A 24,219-nucleotide genomic window follows, 5' to 3' on the forward strand; every position below is an offset into this window, starting at 1 on the left:
AATCCTGCCGACACGGGGGGGGGGGTGGGGGGGGCCACCGACGACCGGGTCATGCCCCCCCCCGGGAAAAACAAGAAACACCCCCTCTAAAAAAAAAAAAAAAAAAAAAAAAAAACCAAAAACAAAGTAAAACCCTCCCAGGCTCTATGTTATTGGCCTCCTAAGGGAGGTCTGCCTTCACCCAAGGAGCTTACTGTGTCCTCTTCCCTGTGCCTTCCTATCTGCCTCTCAGTGCCCTGTTGAAATGTCACTGAGAGACAGTGACATTTCTCCTGAACTCCAGAGCCCTGGCTAGCCAGGTCTTCTGCCTGGCGTGGCTGTCACGGGGGGCTGCCCACGTTTGATTGGTTCATGTCTATCTGTACTCATGTCTTTCCTCTCTGAGGGCAGTGCCTCAGTTACTGCATGAACTTGGACAAATGCTCTTATTAGTCTAATTTCCAGTTTTCTCACCTAAAACATGGGATGGGTTGAACTACATGTTAGTAAAGTCCATTCCAATGCATAAAATTACTCTGCATTCCATCTCAGCCTAAGAGGAGCGTCCTTTCATTGCACAGACCCTCCCATCTTCTCCTGAAGGATGTAGGTGACAAACACTAAGAACGTATTGGTCATGCTTGCAGTGGCCCTAGGACACCCACTTCCAGGCTCGCCACAGGGACGTCACTTGCAAATTCTGCAAAACTACACTGGGCAGTTGCTTCCCTGCAGTGCGTGGTACAGACCAGCAGGGCAAGTCTGCCTGGCAGAAATGCGATTTTACATTTTCTAAGGCACTTGCTGCATTCATATATCTGATCTTGTTCTGTGAACCACAGAGGATATGAGCACACATGACCATAAGCCCAGGTTACAAACGAGCCAATAAGAGTGTGCCAAGGATATGTGACTCGCCCCTGGCTGGGCTCATTCCTAGGATCCTGTCAAGCTGAAATGTAAGCAGAGGTTAGGGCAGGGACCAGTAAAAACCTGACTTTTATTCTCTTCTTTGGTTCTCCCTGGCTGCTGAATACGCCTACACTGCTACTTTCTCACCTCTTCCAGGGTACGAGGGAAGGCCTCAGTAAAGAGGTGCTGAAACCCTAGGGGAGGGGATGGGGTTGGGTGACGCCAACTAAAACGTCCCCTGGAAATGGGCTGTAGTGATGCCAACCTCAACAGCAATCAACAAACTGAATGCCCGCTCTGTTCTCAATGCTGGGGTGAAAACAGACAAGAGATGGCCCCTGCCTTGTAGTAAGTGACAGTCTAGATACATAAGAAAAAGGACAGAGTTTTGAACTCCTCCTAGTCCTTTACTCACAGCATTGTGAAATTAGCAACATGATGCTAAAAGATGACTTCTTAAAAAGGTGACAGTGGGCCAGGTGCAGCGGCTCACACTTGCGATCCTAGCACTTTGGGAGGCTGAGGTGGGCGGATCACTTGAGGTCAGAAGTTTGAGACCAGCCTGGTCAACATGGTGAAATACCATCTCTACTAAAAATATAAAATTAGCCTGGCATGGGGGTGTACACCTGTAATCCCAGCTAGGGATTACACGAGGCTGAGGAGGCTGAGGCACGAGAATCACATAAGCCCAGGAGACAGAGGTTGCAGTGAGCAGACATCACACCACTGCACTTCAGCCTGGGCAATAGAGTGAGATTCTGTCTCAAAAAAAATCAATAAAAAGGTGTCAGCAAGAATTCCCACGGTGGCTCAGCCCCCAACGGGCTGTGTGACACAAAACAACGATGCGTACAAAGTCACAAGAAGCAGCTCTTCTTTTTCGCACTGTTTGTAAGCTGACTAAGGGCAATTCGAAATGTCACTGCTCCAAAAATCCCTTAGGCAATGAAACATCTTATAGCCTGGGTGTATAGTCCTCACGTGGCTCAGGGTCCTCCTCGTTTGGGAACAGTGCCAAGATACCGACAATACGTTACAAAGTAATGCATTTGCTTTGTTACCAAACTTGAGAAACAATCAAGATTAAAAAAAAAAATACTTTCATTGTAAAACTATTTGAACTAATACTCCAGGTGCATTTTCAGGGCAACTCCATTTACTAAAATAACAAGCCCTAAACCAGCAACCACCTCCCACCACCTTACCTGCTGCTCATCAGTAGGTGGACGAGCTGGGCCTTACCTGTTGTACATGTATACGTGGACGCGGCTGGCCTGGAGGGCCGAATCCAGGTGTTGTAAGAGCGCTTCTGTGGTCAGGACATTAGCATCTTCCTCTTTAGGGGTCTGTATCATGAGCTGAGGATTAAACATAGCCTCCTCTCCAATCTTCTGGCGAGTATAATTTAATTCACGACTTACTCGTCCTCCAACTGACAAACATGTACAGGTTTAATCAGAATAGCAAAATTACTGCAAACTCATGTTTTATCTGTTATCTCACTACCTGCCGTAGGATATATAATAAATGAACTCTGGTCATGAGACTGGCTGATGCGTGAGGAGTAACATTCACTTTATTATTAATGGCAATGTTAACTTTACCAATAGTAAACATAAAAAATACTCACTAAGCCCGTTCATGGCTGGCCCGCTTGTCACAGACGCAAACCTAATTCTAACTAATACACTATGTGCAGAAAGCGGGGAGCAGAAAGGAAAACCTGAGACACCTTTTCCTTGCAGACCAGACCAAATAACCCTGCTACAATTTCTTTCACTTGTATAAACAATGTGCCCTTGCAGTACATTTCAAGATACATGGCTTCAATTTACACTATTCTCCTATGTAATCTGGCAAAGGTAACGAGGAAATGTTTCTCCTCCATGGAAAAAGAAACAGGAAAGGCGACAAGTGTGTGTTCAGCACAAAACTTGCCAGGATAAAGACAAATAAAGTGATTCAAGTCAGATGCACATGGGGAAATCCTGCTTGAGAGGAAGAAAATCTACCAGCCACAGTCATCATGGGCAGTCCCTGGAATCTGGATCCATCAGACTCACCTGGCAGCATACAGAAGACACAGGTGCCAGGTTCTGAGTCAGCTGGGGGCGAGCACCCTGTGTGCTGGAAGTGACCCAGGCGATCCTGAACCCGCTGCCCAGGCTCATACGAACCCGGCTTTCCAGCAAAGCGGCCAGCACGGGACATGCCCAAAGCCAGTGCAGGCACAGGTGACCAAGGAAAACCATCAACACTGTTACTACCAACTGCCTTTTCTCTTCCTCTCCTTTTTATATCCTTAGGCACAAGGTTAAGTTCAATTACAGTTCTGGGCCAAGTCAAGCTCTGAATGCTGCACCTGGGCCAGGAAGTGTCTCAGGTATTAATAGTTACAGACCCAGGAACCTGGAGCTCCTCTACCCAACACTTTAGTGCAACGGAAGCAGTCTGAACTGTTCCTGAAGGAACTGATAAGCTGCATGTTTACTGAAAAGCAGGCCTGCAGCTACAGTTTAGAAAGAACTCGGTGATCATAGCTTTCCCACGAGGAGGAATCCTTTTTCTTCAAGTTTAGTATTCAAGGACATAAACATTTGGTTTGGACAAGTAAATAAGGACTGGGAACAGCGGGTTGTTTAGTTCTCTTGGCATATTTTATAAACAAGGGGGCAGGCTAAAAAGCAAATAATGCCCTCATTAGGAAAACCAGTACAAATTCACCGCCTGGCAGGACCCTCTGTGCAGGTCCACATGGATGCCAAGGCCAGGAGCTCCGTGAGGTGAGGTTTAACATTCTACGTGTGGGGTCGGGGAAGGAGGGAGGAATGTATCAGCTGGTTAACAAAGAGGAATAAGACTTCTGTGTGCAGAAAATTTAAAAAAATGCCAGGGGAATTGCCGAGGGCCTTGCAATCAATGTGAAGTGAAGGAAAAACCACAGGAAAATACTGGGAAACAACTTGCACAGAGAAGCATTAACCTACTGCTGCTGGCCTTTTCTGCAGGCCCTGGGAAAGCTGCCTGAAGGCAGGGGCTTGCTCGCTCTAGCAGAAATCATAGTATTCAATTAACTGAATTTGACCCAGCCCACATCCTCTAGAAGTGCAGAAGCTGTATGAGTTTAAAAAGCCAATTATTGGTCCTGAGGTCACAGCTGCAGAGCCGCCCATCAAGGAGCTCAATGCAGCCTCTGCTCACCTCTTCTTTTTTCCTGGTGATATCACATCTAACGCCATAAAGCTAGAAATCATTTCCATTTTTACCTGCCTCCTCAAACATCAGCATGTGCATGGTTTTTCAAGTGTGGCAGAGATTGGTGAGGCCATAATTAAGTCTGTGTCATTCACCATGTGCACTGGGCGACTTCTCGGGTATAACTGTGTCATAAAGTGCATGATACTCACACACTCTGACATCAGTATTCACCCAAGGCACTCTGGAACAAGCTGCCAGAAACAGAAAACCCACGTTTACAGACTCACCTGACATCTGCTGCCCTAGCAAATGCCTATCCTAAACCACTGCTGAATGACAGCTGAAAGCTGTTCATTACCTTGCTGTCTTCCTTATCATCCCTAAGTGTGAAGCTTTGAGCTGAGGAAGTCCCACAGAACCCATTTCAGATGACTGAGATGAAGGTCATGGTCTTGGAGAAATAGGTTTCTCCCTTCTTTTTCTTTTCTTTATTTAAAGACAAAGTCTTGCCCTGTCACCCAGGCTGCAGTGCAGTGGTGCAATCACAGCTCACTGCAGCCTCAACCTCCTGGGATTAAGCGATCCTCCTGCCTCAACCCCCCAAATAGCTGCGACTACAGCGCACACCACCATGCCCAGCTATTTTTTAATTTTTTTAATTTTTTTTTTTTTTTGGTAGAGCCAGGGGCCTCGCTAAGTTTCCCAAGCTGGTCTCCAACTCCTGGGCTCAAGTAGTCCTCCTGCCTTGGCCTCCCAATTCTGGGATTCCAGGCATGAGTCTTTTCCATTTTCAGGATCAAAGCCCTAAGACATTTTTAAATAAGCTAATGTTCATGAGCTAGTGCAGAAGAAAATAACTAATAATTCCAGTATCTGTTATGCAGAAGCCATTTTTGCTGTGTGGTGGTCTATGGATAATATTTACCTGCTTTGCTTTATTTGAGTTTATTTCTATTTCTTAACTTTTCTACAATGAACAAGTATAATAAAAAACTTCTATGGTTGGACATGGTGGCTTACACCTGTAATCCCAGCACTTTGGGAGGCCAAGGTGGGAGGATCACTTAAGGCCAGGATTCAAGGCCAGCCTGGGCAACATAGCAAGACCCCATCTCTACAAATAAAAAGTAAAAAAAAAAAAAAAAAAAAGAAATAGCTGGGAGTGGTGGAGGCTGCCTTTAGTTCTAGCTACTTCAGAGGCTAAAGTGGGCAGATGGCTTGAGCCCAGGAGTTGGGGGTGCAGTGCACAGTGATTGTGTCACTGCACTCCAGCCTGGGCAACAGAATGAGATTCCACTGCAAAATAAACCAAAACCAAAACCAGAAAAACAAAACCTTCTATGTGACCAAAAAAAAAGAAAAACAAACAAACAAACAAAAAACAGTTATGAGAACTACTTGGTAGAGATATGAATAAAAAATAAGATCAAATAAAAAAGAGAAAAAAAATAAGCTCAATGCAAAAAATTAAGATGCATCTCTGTTCTCACTCATATGTGAGAGCTTAAAAAAAATCTGATGGAGATAGAGAGTAGAATGAGGGTTATCAGAGGCTGGAAGAGTAAGAGAGGAAATGAAAAGAGGTTGGTTAATGGGTACCAACACACAGTTCAGTAGAAAGAATACATTCTAGTGGCCCATAGCATAGCAGGGAGACTACAGTTAACAGCAATATATTGTATATTTCAAAATAGCTAGAAGAAAAGAAGATTTAGAATGTTCTCAACACAAAAGAATAATCAATGTGTTTGAGGTGATGGACATCCCAATTACCCTTGGGATGTATCTGATCATTACACATCACACAATTATGTCAAAACATCACATGCACACCATAAATATATGAAGTATTATGTATCAGTAATGGTAATAAACTACAAAAAATAATAATATGCATCTTCATCATATCCTGCAGTCCTCTTGTATTAACAATAAAATAACAACCCTTCTGAACAAGACTCAAGAAAAATCATTATCTCAGGATCTCGGGACACAAAATAACCTTTTATACTTGTGTGGTGCTTGCCATGTGCAAAGCCCTTTTAACCCATATTCTTTATGTCTTTGGAAATATTTTGATCATGGCGGCTCCTCCATCAAGCTGGGGCCAGCTGTACCAGACAGGCAGTGAGAATGGGGACCAGAAGACCCCAGCACCGCCACTAGTGGCAGAGAGACCTGGGACAAGTCCCTGATGCAGCTGAGCCTCAGCCACCTCTTCTGGTTGCTGAGGATAACAGGGATGACAAATGCTCTGATGAACCTCACAGGACTGTGTGAGCCTTAGCTGACAATGTGTGTGAAATTTCCCAGACCCTTACCCAAGAGCTGAGCAAGTGTCTGTTCACCCATGTGTTTACCACAAGGCATTGTTTCATGGTCCTGACGCTACAGGGGAGAATGCATAGCTGCTCAATTTGGGTGGCTTGCCCAAGGTTACCCACCTTATTAATAAGAGGCAGAACTGACCCTTTAACCCCAAGTCCAACTGCCCTGCGAGCCTCATGGCTTCTGAGCACCAGCTGAGAACCTGAGTGCAGCAGGACGAGGCAGCCTAGGAGCACCCAGTTCCACACAGCACACTCTACAGGTTGAGCATCCCTAATCTGAAAGTCTCAAATGCTCCAAAGCCAATAAGCTGCTGTAAGTGGAAAATTCCACACCTGACCTCATGTATCAGTCACAGTCAAAACGGGCTCACAACCATGAAGATGACATTGTCATCACTGCAGACAAAGCACCTATAGTGGACCTGGTGAAAATGTGTGATGGGCTCATTGAAAACTAGAGCAGTATGCATCCACAACCAAAAAGGAAATCATGTTGGTTCATAAAATCAAAGAGAGGTGTCTAAGACAGAAGCTGTTGTTAACGAGGCAGCTGATGCTGGACGAAACATTCTGAAACGCCATCTAGAGATGCCACCTCACCTCTACAGGACCCACTTCTTGACCCTTCAACTGCTTCTGATGTTTCTTCTCACTTCAAAAAAAAAAACCATGGTGTACAGTAACCTCTCCGTGGAAACGCAGCACCATAGGTGGAGACCGGAAGCTGCCGTCCTTTGGCCGCTGATGCAGGTATTTGATGATGCTACCGTGCTGCTTCAATGCCCTGAACACAGTATTTTTTCACTGCATTAATGGAATGTCGTATTTTTTTAACTGGTAAGTATGTATATGTGAGTAAGTTTAGGAAAATGATTGCTTATTGATAGCATATAAATTCAGAGGAAGGATGGGAATGCCACACAAGCAGATTGTCCACATGGGTGGCTAAGGCAGTGACATCTTTGCTTTCAGATAGTTCAATGTACACCAACATCGTTTCAGGCACAAAATTATTTTAAAATGTCGTATAAAATTCCCTTCAGGCTAGCTGCATAAAGCGTCGTTGAAACATAAACAAATTTCATGTCTAGACTTGGGTCCCATCCACAAGTTATCTCATTATGTATATGTGTGAATATCCCTCCCCCCTAAGAAAAATCCAAAATCCCAAACACCTGGCCCCAAGCATTTTATATAAGGGATAGTTAACCTGTATTACACTCACAGATAGAATTTTAGAATGCATGAAACATGACGATAATCCATATTTTTATTTAAAGTACAACCATATTGCATCAAAGATTTTTCTCAGCCACTGAGGAGATGCAGTTTTTTTTCAATGGGGCTTCCCGGGCTGCAGTGGACAGGCCTCATTTTCCCTCTGGTCCCCAGAGGGGCCCGTTTTAGAGGGGGCAGATGAAGGCACACAGAGAACAGCAGCCCTAAGCCTCTTTACCTGCCAATTCTGCCATCTTATTCTCCAGAGATCCAACGCTCAAATCATTTCTTTGAAAGGCAAAAGAAGCATCACTTCTGCAAATAAGTTTTTGATCAAACTCTGCTGATCCTCTCATCCCCAAATCAAGCCAGGCTTAACTTTCCAAAGTGAAGAAAGGTTAGCACAGGTGGGATACCAGCGAACCCAGAGGCCCATACTTCTAGGCCAATATGATTCCAATCCATTGTAGACAAGAGATGTTTCCCACATCACGCTTCCCTGCTGTGCCCCTCCTCAGCACAGCCTTCTGCACAGAGCTTAAGAAACGTCTGTGGCATTCACACAAAAACCTTTTAGCAAAAGCTTATTGTGATCCACATAAAGATGATCTGAGGGACCAACCGAAGTTATTTTCCACAAAATTCAAGTCCTGCCCACGCACCTCCATATGTGAGGGACGCGGAGGGGCACCAGGGCCACGGCACACCAAGTGTGCTGAATGAATAAATGAATGCGCAGTCTCAATACAGAGCCCTGGGAACAGGCAGTCATCTGTATAAGTTATTAATTCCCCCCAAAGCCTCAAAAAGTCAATCAGTCAAAACAAATGACCCTTTCAGTCTGAAAAGTACCCACTCAGAGTCCAATTAGGAAAATGGGGTTTGTGTATATGCAAGCGTTGCATTTGCATTTGATTAATCCCATGAATTATCTAACAGCCTCTAGAGAGATTTTCTTTTTCTTTTAGTTGCTTCAGGTCCTTTTTTCAATGTTGCATTTCGTTATTGTGAGGCCCCAAAAGCGGAAATCTCTAAGCGGGTGTTACTGCAAAATTATTAGTACTGCCTCTTTTCTAAAATCGGAGACACACAAAAAAAGACGATTCAGTAATGTGGGCGATTGGCTGAAAACCCACGGGCTGTGAATTTTCGTCCTCTCCCACGCATCTCTTTCATTCAGGGGGAGCCAACCACTGCCCGAGTTTCTGGGCCGTTTTTCTCCTGGTGAGATTGTGCCCCTGCGTGTTGCTATGGGAAAAATGCCACAGCCAGCCCAAAGAGAATGTGCCTTCATGAAGTGAGCCCAGTGAGAGGGCAACCACCAAAACACAACGAGAACAGGACACCCCCCACCTGCCCACGGGGCCACACGGGACAGCAAGGGGCCTCACCGGGCACAGGGCGGGCTGGGCGCAGGTAGTGCGCAGGCGCGGCGCCGGGCTCCAGACTGCGCATGCGCCGGCAGCAAGCTCCCCCGCCCCCACCAGCTGCCGGCAGTGCCATCTGTTATCAGCCTTGCCCAGGCCGTTCCCTCTGAATGATTTTTCCTGACTGAGACCTGCTCGCCCTGTCGGATGCAATCAGGTCAGCCCAGCACTCTGCCTACACTGGACCTGCTGCCTGTCGCATTATGCGTCTCCCAAGGAGCCATGATTTCCCAAGACCACACTGCATCTGTCAGGAGGCCCCTTCTTCACTGGTCACCTGCTGCACTGGCAAATGAGGCTGTGCACGGCGCCACCTGAGACAGGCCCAAGAACGCTGCTGACTTCATGCAGGACACAGGCGGAAACGTCTTACGTCCGGAGCGGCCGACCTTCCAGGCTGGGAGCTGTCCCCGCTTCTACCACCACCTCAGGTGCAGCCAGGCTGCTCAAGCGCAGCGGGCAGGCAGATGCACAACGCAGGTCCCCGGGCTCTGCAGGAACTGGGCGTGCCCGGAGGTGTGCCGCTGGCTCAGAGGCCACATTCCACCAGGCGGCAGAACCCAGGAACCAACACGGGTGTTTTCATCAAGCTCAGCTGAAACCTCCTAAAGTCTTCATTAAAAAAACAGAAACAGAAAACAACCCAACAACAACAACAAAACCCAAGTGCTTCCACGGCAGGCTCTCCATCACAGCATTCAGGCATTGCATAACATTAACCCCAGTTCCCGTCTCCCAGCTTCTGTGGGGCTGACATCACCTCTCAGCTGTCAACAGTCTTCTTGCCATTATCCAGCCTGGGCCTCCCTTCATTGGCCTCCGACTTGAGCCCACATGACGGAGAGAGAAGACAATGCAAGTCTCCACCTTCGCACGCAGGCTCCCTGGCCTCTGGGGAGCACCAGGCTGGCCTCAGTTATCTCCCGCACTGTTCCTTCCCTCTGCATCTGTGCAGGGAGACGCACGTCACTGGGGGCCACTTTCATGATTTTGTTGCCATCAGGATTAGCTGGATTAGGGGCCGGTACATAAGGACCCCCTGGTGCCGTGAGGAAGTTTCATCACCGGGTCAGCGTGGTGTGAACTATATTCTGTCAACACCACCACTCCTTATGGCCACCAACCAAAAAAGGGGGGAGGGTGGAGGTGGAGGCGTGGCAGAGAAAATGCCTTGAGTGCAAAATGTATAAACTCATCATAGCAATAAATTCCCGAATCATGCACTTCAAAGTGTGTGAGAGCCATTCAAGACTGTCGTTCTTTCAAACAAGAAACCCATGTGATTCTTTTTTTATCTATAAAGCATTTGGTGGGTCTGACAGTGGAGGTAGGTAAAAAGGCAAGCAAGTATAGCTACCCACAGGAAGAACAAAAAGCCCACACAAAAGCTTCTAGCCCTTTTCTAACAGCAGTAAGCAGTTTGGGAAGAGAGCTGCACTGCTGAAACCTTGTATTTTGTTCAAGGTTAACACCTCCAGGATGGTTAGTTCCTCCTCTTCTAAAGGACCAACGCTATCCCATCCAGCAAGGATATCACCCCATCTAACGTGAAATAAGACAATGTGGACAGGAGGGTGGTGGAGGGAATGGAGGATGGGGAGAAAAACAAAACAGACCTTCTAACTCCTTTTAAAAGTTCAATGACTGAACTTTTTCCTCCCAGGAAATCCTTTACCTACGTCCATCCTGGCCCCACTCATCTGGACCCTGGGTGAAGTAAACACACGATTTCTAGAGAAAGTGATGGGATTTCTGCAAGTGTGTGCGAGTGTGTGTGTTTTATAGAGCAGTCCCTCTTGCACAGAACTGGGCTGTCCCATCAAAGCCGTATCTGTTATATTTCTGTCTTTCTCTCCTGTTTGGCGTATTCACCAACAAGAGAAAAGGAGGTGAGCTTTGGCGGCCCTGACCTGCAGCTGGAACACAATACTTTCGCACAGCCCTGCCGACCCCTGACATAAATTTTACACCGCAGCTGGCATTTACACACTCAGCATTACCATATGTATAGCTGCTCGGTGCTAATTATGCTAATCACCTGTCTAACTCGCTGCTGCGAAAAATGGTTGCATTTAGCAGTCCAGCGCCTCCCAATGCAGCTTACTGTGTGGCTGAAATGTACATTCAGACGGCCCTGAATGGCAAGATTTTTCCACGTTGCTGGCTACATTCAGGCCTCAGAAAAATTTATTCAAGTCAACTGGTTTCGGTCCGCAACAAAAAAGTTACGAGAAAAAAGTGAGTGTGTTCTTGCCCTAACATTCTGGATCTGCTTGCAAGCAAAATGATAAATCAATTGGTGTGGGAAACAAAAAGCAAGAAGATTTCTTTTGGGAGCCATGTGAAACTGTAGCCTATTAAAAAAAAGGAAAAAAAAGGGTCATCCTATTCCCCAAATCTCTAGAAAGAGCACTTAATAGATATTTAGCCCTAATCCCAATCTCTCAAATTGCAAGCTTTGTTTGCAATTAAGCAAGGTATTAAACGTGTGCAATTTTTTTTTTCTGGATCATGCGTAGACCAAAATGATGGTATCATATTTATCATTTTTTACTTATTACAACAATGTGTAAACCTCATGAGGAAAATACAGTAAGAAAAAAGAAATAATTTCTTAGGCAGCTAGGAAAAATTCTTTTGTTATTTTCTCTTAGAAAGCCTCCATTTAAAAAGAGGCTGTGTGATGTTTGAGTCTATTTTGTGAAGGTTGCTGGTTTCCCACTAAAGGAGCAGAGGAAATCAGGGAGTGGGGGTGGGCATGTGGAAGAATTCACAAAAGAAAAAAAAAAAAACAGTGGTGGGAGGAGAAAGAGGGAGTCAAGAAACCTACACTTCCTTCATCTCAAAATTCCTGTTTTTATCATCACCATTTCTTAGTTTTCTCAGATCAGTCTGTAGAATAAATTTCTTAATAAAGAGATTATTAGTGCAGGTATTTCAACAATTCCCCAAATTCAAACTGAAATCCTATTACTTCCTAACTCACAAAACATGTTCATATTAATTTTTAGAAATCCTGAACGTAGTCACTCTGAGGCTGCTTCTTCTGAGGTTATCTGGATGGACAGGTAATGTTTGGGCACTCCAATTTCCTGTCATTGCCGGCAACATGGAATGACACATTTTACCGGAGGGTGGCCCAGAGTGCCAGTGACTTTCTCACCTCCAAACAATCATCATTAGCAGACTCCTTAGTTCAGAAATGCACAAAGCAGGAGAAAATCAGAACATATCATGGGCCACATCCTCAGTGCTGCGGAACACCAGAAGGGCTCTGCGACCTATCAGCTTTCCACACTTGGAAGGTGCACCCACCCGGCGGGCTTCCTCCCACGGAGGAGGTCACCCTGGAGGCTTGGGATCTCTTAGCTTTACTTACGCTCACCTTTCCATTTAGCCACCAGTAAATGAAAACAAGGATGCTCGATGCAGCTTCAAGATGCTGCTGTGACAAGAGCTCTCTTCCTGTATCTCTCCACCCTCCATTCTGTCCCACAGTTTATAAACTTATCTGACCCAATGAAGCAACACTATCCAAGCCACATCTTGATTTCTTTGGCATCCCAATTCAAGTTGCTATTGTCTGCCATTCCAATGTGTTTATCTGGGTTTGGTAGTTTCAAATCTTGACCATGCAGCCAAAAACGCAAATGACACAACCACTACTATGCTCACTGCAGAGCGGAGGATTTGCCCCCCACCCCGCATCCTTTCAATCTCTCCCTCTTCTTAAATAGGAGATGGACCACCCTGCCTCGTGGCACGGAGCAGTGTTTACATTGCAATGCTTGACTGTGTAATACATCTGGCATTTTTGGGCAGGATTCCTGAGCTAGGGGCCAGAAGCCCTTAAGCAATGATTTAAGGGGAAAAAAAAAATCATGCACATTGACTTAACAAAGCCCATTTCCAGTTCCTTTTGCTTGCTTTTGTACATGTTTCATTAATAACTGAAAACTATCTTGGTTGCTAAATTGGGTAAATCTACTGCTTCTTTTCATTTATTCTAACAATAACAAATAAAGCTTGCACTGCGGTCTGGGGACTTGCTTCTCACTAGCCTCGCTCTCATAGCAGTGGCTTTATGGGACCCACACGCAGAGCGGACGATTTGGGTCAACTCACACCTGGGTTTCTGGATTAGAAATAAGGTCCTGCCCTCACATTTTAAATCTCTCCAACAACAAACTTGCCATTCATTAGCAGGTATCTGACTGCCCACCAACAATACAGCTTCCCTAACACATGACAGCTGTTTCTCCAGCCATGCTGTAAACCCCAAATGAAACAGTCATATTCCTTCCTGGAGGGACTAAGGATAGGGTGCATCTTCCTGTACATCAGACTCCTAAAATCCTCCACAGTAGCCCAGCAGTTTCTCAATGGCAGTATTCTGCAGTTATGGAAGGCATTAGATACTGCAGTGTAAAGGAAAAAAAGCACCCTAGATCCAGTTTAAGAGAAAAAAAATCCAGTAAGTATTATCGTAAGCACCCAAATTCAAAGATTAGAAGAGAAAGTAGCAGAAGTGTTTACATTTTGATGACCGTGATCATATCTGTGTATTCAAGGAATGTTCCCACTGAGAGAATCCCACAGAGCTTCCTCCTCCTGCAGGCAGAAGTGCCCGCACCAGCAAAGCCCTCTGCTCTCTGGATGTCAACCAAGACCTCTTATGAGGATGGACCATATAAAGCTTCAGAGTCGGCCAAAATCTGGATAAAGAATTCCATCGTCTTCAATCTAGCCAAGCTCCATATGCCGCCGACTGGCTTTGGTGGGAGTTCTAAGCAGGGAAAACCTGAAGGGGGGGCACCTGGGGGGGAAAGCCATGGTTTGTGCTCCACTCACAGTCCCAGAAATGCTATGGAACCCAGTTCTTCCACTGTTCATGTGCCACAGTAAGCACAGGGGACCAGGACTTACTTCCCACTCTCTCTGGTGGCGCAGTAGGGATTGAAGAAGCTTGTCAATGGATTCTAAAGTTGCCTCAGAAGCCCATTAAAAAAAGTCATGGTTCTTCAACAGGGGAATCACATCTTCTGCCAAGAGCCCATCAAAGAGTGTGGTCTTGGAACCAACCCTAACCAAAATAAGAATGCCAAGGGATGCAAATGGCAGCTCTGTATCTAGCATCTCCCGCAGCTGGCTTGAAATAATAAATGTTCTAATTCCCTTCTCTCAGTCTGTGATTAGCCAGACTTACTACCATTTCAGAGTTCACACTAGTAACTACAGAGATCCACTTGGAAGGAAATGACATGGGCGGTTTAGGGGTGGGTGGGTGGCAGAAAGGACAGGAGGGAAGGGGAGGGGGGAGGAGGCAGCAGAAGTTCTGGGAGCCAGGGAGGGGCAAAGGAAATATGAATAGTATTATAACAGAATGACAGAGCTATGCTTATCACGTGGGGGTGTCTGACACAGCTGGAATTCCCTCAACTTTTTCTCCCCCAAATAGTGTCAAAAAAGTACCAGAAAATACTACATTTATGCAAAGTGGCTTATATTAAATCTGGTCCCCTTTAAAGTTATTTCATAATATTTCCATATTTGTTTTAAAAGCCTAAAAACCTTTTACAGTGAAACACATCCTGAGTAGAACTGAACACTCATCAGGGGCTAAATCTGGGCAGACGGCTGGCATGGTGAGGAGGAGGCAGCCACCGGAGCACCCCCTTTCTCTGCGAAATTGTGACTCTCCCCACCCCAGTACAAGCAGGAGAGCAGGGTGGATGAGTTCCAGCTTGCCCCGAGTGGACAGAGCCCGGGGTCACAGGCAGGTCAGCTTTGAAGGAGAAACCCAAATGAAACGTAAACATGGCATTGTGGAAACCAGACAAATCTCCCATGGCTTGTCCAGCCAGCATTAATCTCCGCATCAGCTGTGGCGCGTAATCTAAACACACGGATCAGGCTGTTCATACATCTGGAAGCTGTCATCTTCTGGAACCTCCGGGCAGTGTCCTATGCATCAGAAACACCCCATTACCTAACCTGTTCTCTCAACTTGTTGAAGGGTCAAGAATGGCAGACAGCAAAGAGATAGGGAGGATTTGCAGGGTCAACTGCCCTGTGTAGAAGGCACCTGAGGGCTGTTTGTTATTTTTTTTAAACAATCATTGGTAGCTTCTCATTTCTGATCGTTTTTCACCAAATATGAAAGAAATACCACAACTGCTTCCACCTAAATGTGCGTACCCAGTAGTGGAAACTAATAAATACCTATCTAAACATATTCTTCCTTTTAAGTCATGTATGGGGGTCCAAGGAGCAGAAAGGAGCTGCATTTTTCTTCCTGTCCCTGTGAAATGCCCCCAAAATGGCAGCCCCAGAGAACAGAAACCAGATGACCACTGTGGAAGGGCAGGGACAGCAGATCCCATTCTGCCCTTCCAGCTGGACTGCCTTGGTCCCTTGCTGTCCCCCTTGCTTCTGCTCTATAAGGTCTCCTGGAGGGACAAGTGGGAGTGGTTTGTGATAGAAACACATTTGGAAGAGAAGGAGACCACCAAAGAGTTCATACACTAGACGGGCTGATGAAGCTGTTATTTCAATATGAAAAAAGGCAGTGATATCTTCTATTAAAGCTTTTCAGAAAGTCACTTTCATTCTACAAATCTTCAGGCTACTGGGGCTGAGGTGCAACCAGTCTTTCCGCAAAATTAGATAACCCCCCCCATCCCAACAGGTACCCAAATATAAAGTATTTCTTTCTTCCATGGCCTCTTTCCTCTTTCGACACTTCATGGTGTTTTTCTTTGATATTTAATGTCATTCTAAGAAAAAGAAACAGTTATCTGGGTCAGTAAATACAGGAATGGGATGGGGGTGTTATTTTAAAGAAAACTAATACTCTTGCATCTATACAATGCATTGCAGCCACAACTCCGTCATAACAAACACCTTCATTCTGCACAGCATGGGTCTTCCAATCAAAATATTTTTATCCTCTAAACCAGTGGGTCTCAACTGGGATGATTTTCACCCTCTCCCTTAGAGACATCTGGCAATGACTGGAAACATTTTGGATGTCACAACTGGGAGGGTGCTACTGGCATCTAGTGGGTAGAGGCCAGGGTGCTGTTACACATACTATAGTGTGCAGAGCAGCTACCGACAGCAGATGGTCCAGCCGCAATGTCAACAGTACTGAGGTTGAGGGACCTTGCTCCAAACTGAAGGAGCGGTTATCTCCTACAACTAATTGTCTGAGTTCAAGAACACTGAAAGTGTAACACTGGCAAGGTACAAACTCGAAAGCACTTGGACATATCAAGCACGTATTTTAACAAACAATTCCTTCTATTTTTCTTTAAAAAAGTCAAACTCACAACTTGCCTTCTCCTCCCTTGACACTGGCCTGCAGCAATATTAACATCCAAACACCAAGGCAATATGGATTCATTTCAAGTCAGTTGCCCTCTGCAGAAACGGAGGCCAGGAGCTGAGCAAGCTTTTAGAAAAAAACAAAAAGCTCAAAGAGATAAATGAATGTTCTATCCCTGAAAAAGCTTGACAAGAGACTTGTGTTTGAGGGAGGGCTGGAGTGGGGGGTGGACATGAAGGGAAATAGATACTGAGGGAGACGGGCTAAAACTGCTCAACAATAAGGAAATACCAGCAAAGAAACAGGTAAGATTAAAAACAACCAGTCTGTCCCCAGAAGGGCGAGATATGGGTAAAGCATTCATGGCTCCAGGGAGGACACTAGAGGCCAACATGTGAGCACACTCATGAGACAGGGACGGCTAGCAGGAAGCACTGGCAGCCCCCAGCCAAGCAGGGAGACTTGTATGAAATGGCCCTGAGGGACCGGACCAGCTTCCAGGCTCCCATCCAATCTCAAAGACCCCACAAAGGCTGCCCTCCAGGGGGCCACATTCCTGTTCTCAGAGCCTTTGCCCATGCTGTTCCTTCTGCCTGGAATGCCCTCTACCCTTCCTCTTCCAGCCCCGGTGCCTGGCTCAGGCCTCCTCCCTTGAGGCCAGCCTGGAAGATGTCCCCAATTTCCTGCCATCTTGGCACTGCTGTCCTTCATGTTAAACACCCACACACTGGTCCTTATGCCTGCTGGATGTTTGTATAAATCTCCCCTGAGGGCAGAGACGACTGTGGCTTTTCACCATCTCTCTGGAGAGCTTTCTGCAATGGTGGTGCAGAATAGGCACTAAGAACATGTGCAGAATGAATGCTTCTATTTTTCTTTTTTTTTTTTGAGATGGAGTCTCACTGTACTGCCCAGGCTAGAGTGCAATGGTGCAATCTTGGCTCACTGCAACCTCTGCCTCCCAGGTTCAAGTGATTCTCCTACCTCAACCTCCTGAGTAGCTCGGATTACAGGCTCGTGCCACCACGCCTGGCTAATTTTTGTATTTTTAGTAGAGATGGGGTTTCACCATGTTGGTCAGGCTGGTCTCAAACTCCTGACCTTGTGATCTGCCCACCTTGGCCTCCCAAAGTGCTGGGATTACAGGCGTGAGCCACCACGCCCGGCCACGCTTCTGTTTTTCAATGACAATTAGTTTCTCCCCCACCTTGCTGCCATGGTCATGTGTTTCTGCAATAGCAGATGTCCACTGTATCAGTAGACATATTCTGTATCAAACCTCATGACTCCACACACATGTGAAATTGATTTGACAATTTTGATTTGCAAACACTATAACCCTAAAATCCAAGCTGGTATCTTAATACGTAATTGACAGTTTCTTAAAAGGCAATCATTATACGAACAATTTAACAACAGAATACAACAATTCTTATTACCAATGCCTACTAACACACACACACACACACACACACACACACACACACACACACTCTTCCTTATCTATCTAGCATATATTGGTCTGTAAATTGTGGCTGATGTATTCCACCTCTTTATAAAGCCACATTTCGCCAGCATGTTAAACAAAGCATGAAAGTCAATTAGAAGATACAGCCTATTGGGTGGATCCCTTTAATTTGCTAGCTGCAGTAAAAAGATAACCTTAACATAACTTTGGCAGGCAGGTGGATATGCAGAGTAAGAAAATGTGCTACACACACACACACACACACTCCTGCGATTTTAAACTGCAGGAGAAACAGCTTCTTACAAACTATCCCTCAGCATCCCTAATCCCTTAAAATCTCACACTTTGCTCTCTTCTGTTGTTGTCTAACTAGGAAAATATGCTACCTCTATCTATTTCGTTTATTTGTGGAGCAAGCACTCAGTTCATGTAAAAATTCATGCCCAAAACCTTCAGAAAAACCCACCAAGAAAGTACCATCTGACAGACTTCTTTGCTGATAGAGATGAGGAATTTATCTATGAGACTAACACATAAAATGAACTTAAATTTGGAGCTGTTACTCACTTCAATTCATGGATGTCTACTGACGTCTAGAACAGCAGGGAATTCTTACTTCTGAACGCAAATGCTCACACTACTTACTACTGACGTGAACACTCAGCTCACTGCATCACAAACACGATCTCTACACAGTACTTCTGCTTTGAAATGAAATTAAATTTATACAACAGTGTGGTCACCTCCCTAGCTGGATTTATCTGCACTTATGAAACTGTTGGTTCTTCTCTGGAGGGAGAATTTAGCACTGAATAAATGAATGAATAAAAGATAAAAGACAAGGCAACAGGAGAACAAATGACTGATGTCATTAGTAAGCAAAGTAAATAGGGAGACAAACAGAGAGCTCGTATTTCCTAGCTGTAAAGTGGGACAATCCTCATCCTCCATAAAGACAGTATGTCCACTATCATGTTATACAAATAAAATAAAAATAATTGATAGCTATTTTACTGAGTTGTAAGGCATAGGATAATACATAATAAACGCCTGGTGCATGGCAGTTGCTCACCAAGTGATAGTATTTGTACTGAGTCAATACATTTGGCCCAAGAACCAGTGAGCCATGTTGAAACTGCCAAAAGTAAGCAAACAGTGTTCCCCTCACAGGTGTCCTCATCCAGTCCATTGAAAAAGAAAAGTCTACTCCCTCTCACTACACAACTGGCAGCGCCCATAAAACTGCCAGGAAGCACACTGCTTCTCCTTCCAGGACTGGAAATGGGTCGTGTTATGCAGAAACCAACTTATTTCCAAAAATACACAGTGCTAAGAAAATAAATCACATTCTCTCTCTTTCAACGTGCTTAAAGGTCTACTAAAAACTCTCGCTCAGAGCACCACAAAATCATGTTTTGTCATCCTCACCGGATGGCAACAAATACAGGTTGGGCCAAGCGGCGGAAAGCGAACATATGGATGAGTCGGCCTTCCCCTGTGCTCATGCCCTGCTCTGTCCTAGAATCTATGGCAGTGTCCCTACAGTCCAGCCAATCACATCACTTCCAAACTCCTCAGCGGCTGCCCCTGCTGGAAATGTGCCCTCTGCCTAAGATGCCCTCCTTCCCCCACTCTTTCCGTTGTCTCCCCCTCCCCCCCCAGCCTGCCTCTCCACCTTCAGGGAAGCTTTTTATTTGTAACTTTCACAGCCCATTTCAACTTTGAACCCAAATGTGGTCCAAATGCGTCGAATTCTAATAGTTTTGAGTGCATGAAATCGTGCAGTGTCAAACACGCCTGTCTCTTACAGCGCGTAACACACTGCTAGGGACATCACAGGCGCTCAGGAAACTTTTGCTACGAGCATAACAGCTGCTCGATAAAACCCTTCTTTTATCTACCAATGATACTGAATCGCTGAACTGAGGTAAATTACTCCATGCATTCAATTCAAAGAACACTTTTGTATTAATTACCAAACTACTTAAGGCAGGAATGTTTTGTCTTAATGACGTGGACTATTTTTTAATTGTCACTTCTCAACCAAATGCTCCAACTCCACCACAGGCTTGCAAAACTCTGCAAGCTGAATCTTCACAAACAAGGAGAGATTAAGGAAATATTCTCCAGGGTTCATCTTCAACAGCATCCTGAAAGGGATCGCTGAAACGATGATGCCCGTAACTCTTCAGCGTCCCGAGAAACACTCCAGGTATTTTAGTTTGAAATATCTACCTAGTCACCTCAACCCTCCTCTACCTCCCTTTTGTAAGCTAACAGATGCCCAAGGTGGTGCTTAGGGTTAAAATGTTTCTAAATAGCTTCGTTTGGAACTTGCCAAGAAGATAATTAAGAAACAACCAGCAGGGAGAAAAAAATTTAAACCGGTGTCACCAAAATAATGTAAAGATATTTGTCTTCGAAAAAATATGTATCTATTTTAAATCTGCAACGGCCTTGTGAAGGTCTCAGGAACCCCAACACTGAGGAACGTAAAACACTGGCAGAACCCCTCTGAGAGATCCCTTCAACCCCGCGTTCTTAAAACATTTCTTTTCTTTGCCTGCAAAATGCAGCATTTCCCCAGAATAATTCCATGTAAAAAGCCCCCGCCCGCGAGGAAACATTAATCTACTTTGCAAACATGCGTTCCAGTCTGTGCCTTACTATTTTTTTTTCCACTCCTTCCACCCCTACCCCGCTTTTTTTGTACCTTGAGACAAATGTTTTTTTCCCTAAGAGTTGAAAGCTGTCCAAAAACAGGACCACACACGCCGCCGCCTCCGCAGGCCTGCGCTGCGCCCGCCCCTGGCCCTCCCCAGCGCACCGGCCGCGGCCGCCGGGGGCGCGCACACTCCCGCCAGCCGGAGGGGTGGCCTCTGGCTCCCCCCGACTCCTTTCTCTTTGGACGCGGTGGGTGGGGGTGGGGGAGAGAAGGAAGCCGGGCTGGGGAGCCAGGCAGGGAGAGGCCAACCCCAGGGCGCGTCTCGGGGTGCGGCCGAGGCGGGCGGCGGCGGCGACAGAGAGCCCCGGGGCCCCCGGCGCGCGGAGTGGTCCGTCCCGGAGGGGCCCCGCGCCCCCGGCCCGCCCCCGCCGCTCTCTCCCACCACACCTCCGCCGCGCAGCGCCCAGAGTAGATTACAGCGCGGCCTTTGTCGGGAGGGCCTGGCTCCGGGCCAGGCGCCCAAACAATAAACAATCCCGCGGGTGCGGGCAGGGGGTTTCGCCGGCCGCGGCCGGGCTGTAGGTGTGCGCTGGCGAATATCTCTATCAGCCGCGAGCAGGGACCCGGCCGGGGGCGCGGGCGCCGCGGCGGGCGCTCTTACCTTCCACCCACAGCTCCTCCACGTTGGTCTCGAGGTTCGCTGCCTTTAATCCCACTGCGAAGGCCCCAAATATCAGGAGGCCCACAACCAAGAACTTGCCGCAGTTTTTTTGAATGTAACAACCCAGTTTAAATAAGAGTCTCTGAAACTTCGCTCTCAGCCACAGCGGCGCTTTCCGGCCAGTAGCCTTCCCCTGGGGACGAAGCAGAAGGGAGGAGTGAGCGCCGGGAAGTCGCGGCCCGCGAACCCACGCCCGCTCTCGCGCACCCGCAGGGTGAGCCCCCAACAGCCTGGGGGTGCGCGCTGCCGCAGCACAGGCACTCACCCTCGAGGCTGCAGCCCCAGCGGACCCGAACGTCGTGGGGGGCTCGGACAGAAATCAAAGCCGGGCCGCAGCGTGGGAGCTGCACCTCGGGGACATCAGGGCGCCCCCACCCGCCGGATCCCCGAGTACGATTTGCTGGGGCTGCAATGCAAGAGAAGCGGAAGCTCGGGTAGAGAGGAGAGAGACCACTGGACACAGGCAATATTCACCCCAGACTTGAGAAGGGAGGGGCCGCGTCATCCCAGCGACAGAGCCCAAAGTTGAGGAGCCCGCAAACCGGGTCCCCGTGTCCCTGAAGTCCTGCTCCGTCCATCACCCTAGGGGGATGGGCGCTAGGGGCGAGCGCGCTTTGGGAACAACACTTTGCGGGTTCCCCCAACTGGAACCCCTCCTAGAGTGCTAGTAAGTGGGGATCCACGTGGTGAGCGCGGACGCGGGAGTTCACTCCCGGCGAATTTCCATAGCGTTGGGAGACGCTGTGTGAGCTGAATTAGGAAATGGGGCAGCCATCTGCAACTTACGACAATATTTGTGATCGGAAGAGGGCAGCCACAAGGATCTTTCCCTCCTCTCCCTTCCTTTCTGGTTACACGTAAAAAACAGCCGAGTACACAGGGAAAGGGCCCAGGCCGGCGCAGGCTGTTCCCCGGCGCGGCGCTTCCCCGGTGCTGACCGCGGCCCCGGCGGGCCCCTGTCTGGGTGCTCGCCTTCCCTGGATTCCACACATTTCAGCGAGCCTCGTAAACACAATGAACCCGGCCGCTCCGCAGACTCGCACCGCGAATTTAAGGTGGCAATTTGTTTACAACTTTCCCTCCCCGGAGCAGGCCCTGAGGAGAGGCAGCTCTAAACCTGGGAAACAGGGGAGATGTCTTTTTCCGAGAATAATTTTTTAAGGGAGCAGAGATTTCATGCTTAACAAAAGCAAAACCGGCTGCCAAAAAAGGAAACCACCTTTATTTCGGCTCCCTCCCCCCTTCCTCTCTCCGCCTCTCCACTCCGCCTCCCCCTGCAAGATGTTAAGAAATGTGGCAGCAGTACCGGGGTTTAGGCTGCAAATAGGGGCAGAGGAGCAGGAGGAGGGAGTTCCAGGGCAGGGGGTACAGGGCAGGGCGCCGTGCCGCGGCCGCCCTGGAGGTGGCCCGCAGTGGACGGCTTTCCAGTGCTCCGGAAAAGGCACGCCGGGGAGGGCGTGTGTGTACACACACACACACACACACACACACGCACTCACGCACACCTCCACCCCCTGCAGACCTCAGACAGCCCCTTCCTCCCAGGACCAGAGGGAGGGTTTGAATTTTTCAATCCCCACTTGTCTGTTGCTTTTCCTGGAGGTGTGTGTGTGTGTGTGTGTGTGTGTGTGTGTGTGTGTATAGCGGGGCGATCCCAAAGAGAGGAGGGAAGAGAAAGTGGGAGGAGAGGAGAGAGTCTGAAATGCACCTTGGAAATCTGCTCCAGAGCGAAGGCGGCGTCGCAGTAGCTGGGCCGGTGCAGATAGTCCCGGTCCGGCGCGGCGGCGCGGCGCAGTCCCCCGGTCCGTCTGCGCCTCCCGCCTCCAGCCGGCCGGCCCGGGGCACCGATACAGCCGCCGCCGCCGCCGCCGCCGCCGCGGTCCTGGGGCTCGGAGGCGTTACCAGCCGAGGCCATGTTGCCGCCGCCGCCGCCGCCGCCGCCGCCGCGGGGACGGAGGCTTCCCAGGCGGCCCGGCGCGCTGCTGCCGCCGCTGCGGGCTCCTGGCGCGCCTGGGCGCTCGGCTCGCGAGGACGCTGCTGGCCGCAGGCTGCTCGGGCTCGGACTCCGGTTGACAGACCAGCCGCTGCTGCTGCTCACACGGCGGGCGCTGCTGCCGCTGCGGCCGCGGCCGCTGCCGGGGAGTCAGATCCTGCGCCTTCCATTGCCACATTGCGCGGGGGTCCCGAGGTCTCTGCGGCCGCCGCTGCCCACATCCAGTTCGCGGGAGGGCGAGAGCCGGCGCGCCGCGCGAGCCTGTCCTTCGGGCGCTTCCGCGGCGCTCCTTGCGGTCCTCAACTCCCCTTACCCGCCCCTCGCCCCGCTCCGCGACCCCTTCACTGCAGAAAGAGCCAGCGAATCCCCGCCGCTCCCGCCGGCCGCGCTGGCTCCCTCGGCGACTCCCGGGTCGCCCGAGCGGCCGCGGAGGATAAGCGCAGAGCGGCCGCCGCCGCCGCGGGGTCCGAGGGTGCCTGGAGGGTCTCAGCGCTGCCGGGCCGGGGCAGCCGCTGCTGCCGCTGCTCCCGCGGTGGCTGCTGCTGGCGGTGGCGGCTCCAGGAGCTGCAGCTCGGGCTCTGACTGCTGGGTTCGCGGTGGCTGCTCGGTCCCGGACTCTGCTTTCTTGTGCTCCTCGCCAACTCGCTGGACCATTCTGTCCCTGTGCAGCGCGCCTCTCTCGCTCCCGGGACCTGGGGACTCCGCACAGTGTGTGTGCAGCGGGCAGCGGCCGCAGCAGCTCCTTGATTCAATAGATGAGATGGAAGAAATAAAAAAAGAACTCTCTCCATTTGGAGAAAGAAGAGGAGGAGGGGAGGGGGTGGAGGGGGAGAGAGCGAGCGAAAGAGAAAAAGGCTGGAGCTCCCGCCCCCGGGGCTGTCAGATGGCTTGGGTTTCTGCTACGCGATTGGCTCGCGGAGGGCAGAAATTACTCAGCAAACATGACTATTATTAGCTGCTTAGCAACAGCTCACCAAA

At 48.5% G+C, this 24,219-nt stretch overlaps 1 protein-coding gene across 4 annotated transcripts in view; it reads right to left on the minus strand.

The window, feature by feature from the left end:
- Positions 1 to 24,219, minus strand: part of PTCH1 (patched 1) — a 71,218-nt gene that overhangs the window by 39,295 nt on the left and 7,704 nt on the right. For 3 of the 4 annotated variants that reach the window (XR_004264999.1, XM_032266406.1, XM_032266407.1), the window contains exons 1-3: positions 22,957 to 23,163; positions 21,189 to 21,381; positions 2,137 to 2,326 (exon numbers count right to left, since the gene is read on the minus strand). Coding sequence is in view for 3 of the 4 variants with exons in the window: in XM_032266406.1 (XP_032122297.1) it covers positions 2,137 to 2,326; positions 21,189 to 21,381; positions 22,957 to 23,163 (590 nt within the window). In the remaining variant the exon portion in view is untranslated. Of the gene's footprint in view, positions 1 to 2,136; positions 2,327 to 21,188; positions 21,382 to 22,956; positions 23,164 to 24,219 lie in introns of those variants that run through there. The other variant, XM_032266408.1, reaches the window with a different exon arrangement.

Source organism: Sapajus apella, unplaced genomic scaffold (genome assembly GCF_009761245.1).
Source record: "Sapajus apella isolate SASKATOON/1434 unplaced genomic scaffold, GSC_monkey_1.0 scaffold158, whole genome shotgun sequence".
NCBI classification, from domain to species: domain Eukaryota; kingdom Metazoa; phylum Chordata; class Mammalia; order Primates; family Cebidae; genus Sapajus; species Sapajus apella.